Source organism: Auxenochlorella protothecoides (assembly GCF_000733215.1).
Source record: "Auxenochlorella protothecoides strain 0710 unplaced genomic scaffold scaffold86, whole genome shotgun sequence".
Lineage (NCBI taxonomy): Eukaryota > Viridiplantae > Chlorophyta > Trebouxiophyceae > Chlorellales > Chlorellaceae > Auxenochlorella > Auxenochlorella protothecoides.
In genome coordinates, this window is record NW_011934467.1 from 186,492 (window position 1) to 187,806 (window position 1,315).

Below are 1,315 nucleotides of genomic sequence, written 5' to 3' on the forward strand. Positions count from 1 at the left end.
GGGGGGGCGCGGGGGGGGAGGGACTGCGGTTTGGTGCTGGGGCATCACTAACAAGGACTGGTCCTGGAACACTGGCCAGCTTTCACCAACCCCCCCCTCAGTACTCGTTGGGCTCCTCCCCCGGGATTCCCCCGGGGGCGACAACCAAGATGGGCAGGCGCCAGGTCAGCTTCTCGGTGGCTCCCCGCCACGGCGTGCTGCCCGGGTCCCGCATGGGGCTCTGCCCCACGGCGGTGAACACGAATCGCAGCGCCCAGCCCAGCGTGCACAGCGGCGTGCGGAAGCTGGGCGTCGCCCCGCGCGGCAGCGCCAGCTGCAGGCCCACGCTGGCGGCGTGGGGCGCCGCCTCGCGCGCCTCGGCCACGATCAGGGGTGCAGGCCACGCCCGGCCGCCGGCGCGCCAGCCGGGGGCCAGCGCCTCCTCCGCCTCCAGCGCCGCCTCTACCTGCATGCAGCGCAGGCTGCCGCGCTGCTCCAACTCCACCAGGACGCAGAGCGTGTCGCCGGGGACGAACTTGCCGCCGGGCCCGGGCCCCGGCTCGACGCCGCGGGGCAGCAGCGTCACGCGCGCCAGTGGCCGGTCGCCCAGCCTGCGAGGAAATGAAAGGGGGACGTGCAGCAATGTGGGGAGGAACAGGGAAGGGGGGTAAGGGGGTCCGTTTGCATCGGCAGAGGGCATTGATGATGTATGCCAGCAGAGTCGTGGCGGCGCAGGCGGGTTCCCCAACAGTGGCACAAAGCGGGAGCGATGTTCGCCCCCGCGCCCACGGGGTCCGGCCCAGCGATGCAACCAGGAGCACACCTCAGCGCAAAGGTGCGGGCGGGGTCCGGCACCTCGCCACCGCTGGCGGCCTTGTCCTCGCTGGGCAAGGGCTGAGCGGCATCCTCCTCGCCGGCGCTCATACGCGCACCGCCCCCCCCTTCGTCGTCGCTGCCAGCCTCACGCTCCGGCTCCTGGCGTGCCAGGGCGTCCAGGTGGTCCAGGGCCTGGGTCAAGTCGGTCCCCGCCCCCACTTCCCAGCACCGCATGGCGGGCTGGGTCAGGCGGGGGCTCAGCAGCGCCCGGAGCACGGCGCGGCCGCCCGACCCGGGCCCGGGCAGGACGACGACGGCGGCGCGCACGGCGTGCTGCAGCACGGCCTGAGCCGGCGAGACTCCAGGGGGCGAGAGGGGGGAGGCTGCGAAGGAGGACTCGTGGGCCGAGGAGGCGTCGCGGTACCGGATGATGGCCGACAGCTGGTAGGCCACCCGCAGGGCGGTCCCCATGTAGGTGGGTGGGAGCCACGACGGCAGGCGACTCCTGTGTGAGGTTTTT

The 1,315-nt window shown here is 73.3% G+C and overlaps 1 protein-coding gene across 1 annotated transcript in view; it reads right to left on the minus strand.

The window, feature by feature from the left end:
- Positions 1-97: 97 nt before the first annotated feature.
- Positions 98-1,315, minus strand: part of F751_6339 (hypothetical protein) — a gene marked incomplete at both ends in the record, with an annotated part of 2,885 nt that continues 1,667 nt past the window's right edge. Inside the window, 4 exons of the mRNA XM_011403563.1 lie at positions 98-355; positions 566-590; positions 803-1,035; positions 1,123-1,300. Coding sequence (XP_011401865.1) covers positions 98-355; positions 566-590; positions 803-1,035; positions 1,123-1,300 — 694 coding nt within the window. The remainder of the gene's footprint in view (positions 356-565; positions 591-802; positions 1,036-1,122; positions 1,301-1,315) is intronic.